This window comes from Erythrolamprus reginae, unplaced genomic scaffold (assembly GCF_031021105.1).
Source record: "Erythrolamprus reginae isolate rEryReg1 unplaced genomic scaffold, rEryReg1.hap1 H_18, whole genome shotgun sequence".
Lineage (NCBI taxonomy): Eukaryota > Metazoa > Chordata > Lepidosauria > Squamata > Dipsadidae > Erythrolamprus > Erythrolamprus reginae.
In genome coordinates, this window is record NW_027248471.1 from 585,588 (window position 1) to 589,075 (window position 3,488).

The following is a 3,488-nucleotide window of genomic DNA, read 5'->3' on the forward strand; positions in this document are numbered from 1 at the left end:
TTTATCTGATTGATGATTGATATATATTTGTCTTCCCAAGTGAAATCCAGTTATTTTGAACCACCAGATCGTGTTAATTTATATGAAACAAAGAAACAAAAATCCCGTTGGAATATTTTTTCAATACAACATATTCATTTCTTAGGTCATTGTCTTCGCAATATTCAATTTACCTTATATCAAACTACTTTACACAGTACCAAAAATTATATATGTCTAGCCCATTAGCTTTTTAATGGCTTCTTTCACTTCTCTGTTTTTCAGGCTGTAGATGAGGGGGTTCATCATGGGTGTTAAAATACTATACTGAATTGAGAAAAGCCCATCCACAATAACTGAAGAGACTGAGTTGGGTCTCATATACCTAAAACATCCAGTAATATAGTACAAAGCCACAACAATAAGATGAGCACTACAGGTAGAAAACGTTTTTCTTTTTGCTTCTGGGGAATTCAACTTCAAGATAGTAGAGATGATGTGAATGTAGGAAAACAGAATCACAGTGAATGAAGATATAGCAAAGATACCACTAGTTATAAGTAATAGTGTCAAATTGGAGAATGTGTCTGTACAAGATAAGGCAAGTACAGATGTCAATTCACAACTGAAATGCCTGATAAAACGTTTTCCACAGAAATCCAACTTCAAAGCAGGAAATGTATTCAATGAAGCATATGAAAAAGCCACTGCCAAGGCACCAGTCACCAACCATCTACAACATGCTTTGTTCATAATTTGTACATAATGGAGTGGTTTGCAGATGGCAGCAAATCGGTCATAGGCCATTGCTGTAAGAATGCAAGGTTCATTGCTCCCTGTTAGAAGAATAAAGAACATTTGGAAAAAGCAAGCAGAATATGAAATTGCCTGCCTCTCATTAAAAAATTTCCAAGAGCTTGGGCACAATGACAGAAGACAAACAGATATCAATAAAAGCCAGGTGAGTCAGGAAAAAGTACATGGGGCTTGAGAGATGACTTGTAACAACCATAATCATTATATTTGCTAGTAAAGTTAGCACATAAATAAAAAAGAATACAAAAAGGAGGAAAAGATTCACTGGCAAATTATTTGAGAATCCAGAAAGGACAAAGGAAGTTATTGTGGTACTTTGATTTTCTGTTTCCATTTTCAGACAATAAATAAAGTTCTAGGAAAAGGAGAGAAAATCAACACAAGTGAATTAGGATACAATGAATTAGGTATAAAGAATTGCCTAACCAGGGATGGAGATGGTATAACAAAGGGAAAATTAGAGTAGAAAAAAATTGTGATTTCCATTTATGTGGCAACAACCTATTCTATACTTTCCACTCTATAAAAGGGATGGGGAGTTTCTTATGCCTTTTTTGAAAATTGTCTGTTTCTCAATTTAGGACTGCCTTTTAACTTTGCCAGGCTTTGGATTTGAGATATAAACATTCAAAACAAATGAATAAAATTTAAAAATGCGCTATTCCAGGAAACACATGGGCTACATGAGTATGCTCTGAAGGTCATTTTAGGGCTAAAATCTGAAGACCATATTGTCAAATATGAAGAAAAAAAAGTCTGCAGAATGAAATGGCAAAGATGCTTTTTTCAGGAGACAACTGGATTTTCTTGGTTTTTTCCCCTTTTGAAAATGCTTTGCTTCTCATTTACAGACTTCTGCAAAAATATTCACATATAGCAAAATAGTGAAATACTGAAGTTAAAGAAAGATAATCTTTCCTTTGTCAATGTACTGTAAAAATACCCCTAGCATCACCCAGCCTCTAATACAAATTATACCTACACAGAATCCTATTCAAAGGCTTCCACGTAACTGCTTCAATTAATTTGACACTTACTTCTACAATTGAATAGTTTTGGGATTAATTCAGTTTTTTATTCTGCAGAATTTATGGGAAATAAATTTTATCTAGAGCTAAATTTTATCACTGAACTGTTTTGGGATAAATGTCATAAGATGTAGCAAATAAAACATATGCAAACATTGTATTGAAGGATTTATAAAAGATAAATGTTTTCCATATTTGTATTTTCCTCAGACAAGGCAGAAAATCTTCAATTTGCAATGGATTAGGTGCATTTATAGGGGTGATTTACACCCAGGTCAACTCTTTAAAAAGAGCAATTCTCTGTATCAAGAAATGGGGGAAGGCAGGGAGGGAGGGAAGGAAGGAAGGATAAGAAATTATTATTATTATTATTATTATTATTATTATTATTATTATTATTATTATTAATTGTTTTACTTAGCTTAAAATTTAAGGAAATACATTTTAAAAGGATGCTTTTAGTTTTACTAACCCCAAAAGTGGGTGAGTAGGTACGGTGAGATAATATACAGTTATAAGATTATAAAATAACCTTTATTATCATTTTCTGGGTATACAATGGCACACATGAAAGTAAAATTTCTATGCCCACTCTCAAAAGAAAAAGAAAAAAACATCATCCACGAAACAGTGTCACCATCCCAAGGAAAATATAAGAGTCCCAGCATCCAAAAGGGCCACATTATGCAGAATAATGGCAAAACATACATACATACATACATACATACATACATACATACATGCATACATACATACATACACAAACATTATAGTCCATCTTGCATACAGAAATATATGTTTAGTATTGCCTTAATTAATTTAAAACATGTTTTATTATTGAATTATTCAATATCAATCAAAATTTTATTAGAATATTGAAGAATGAAAAGTTGGGGGTTTTTTTTAAATTAAAACTTGTTTTTAAGAAACTTATTAATTCCTTTCTTACTTATAGGAAATCAGATAAAAAAACAGTGTAGAGTAAAGTTTACCTCATTCTCTTTATTGATTGCCTAGGGTGAAAAAATGCTGCATCTATATATTCACGTGAGCTGCTTTAGTAAATTGTTTCTCTTGGGACAAGCTTACAGACTTTGATAATAATTAGAAATATTATACCTGCAAGAATATTATACTTGACATTTTACATTATTTTTATTCTGTTTTTTGTTCTGTGTTATTGAACTTGATTGTTCTTTGGAAGATCAATGTCAGCATTCCGAATAACATGTGAGAAATAAACCAAGTCTCGGACCAATAAATCAATCAGAGCTTGATTTATTAACAGAACCATGTTAGCTACGCCATTGTCATTCCGATTCTGAATACTTCCCAGAATCCCACCTAGGTTAAGGTTTATCTTACATTCCCCACACCCACAAGTTCATCACGAGAGCCAGTCTGTGTGCAGGGGCTGATCAACTTCCTCTTCTCTTCAGTTGAGGCAGAACAAACAGTGGCTTTAGTTTGGAGAAAGGAATCTTTGGTTGTGTCTAACTTTGTGTCAGGCTGAACTCTCTAACTCCACATGAAGACTTCGGCCTGACAGGCAGCCTCCCTTCACAAAGAACCATCTCCTGGAAAATTAGAATAAATACATAGGGATTAATATCAGTTAAATAAATTAAGACATTTTGGTTTAGTTGGGTAAGTTTCATGAAACCG

At 33.0% G+C, this 3,488-nt stretch overlaps 1 protein-coding gene across 1 annotated transcript; it reads right to left on the reverse strand.

The window, feature by feature from the left end:
- Positions 1–216: 216 nt before the first annotated feature.
- Positions 217–786, reverse strand: LOC139155430 (olfactory receptor 5B12-like). The gene has a single exon (XM_070730561.1). It carries the CDS (start codon positions 784–786, stop codon positions 217–219), a length of 570 nt encoding a protein of 189 aa, XP_070586662.1.
- Between the last annotated feature and the right edge of the window lie 2,702 nt (positions 787–3,488).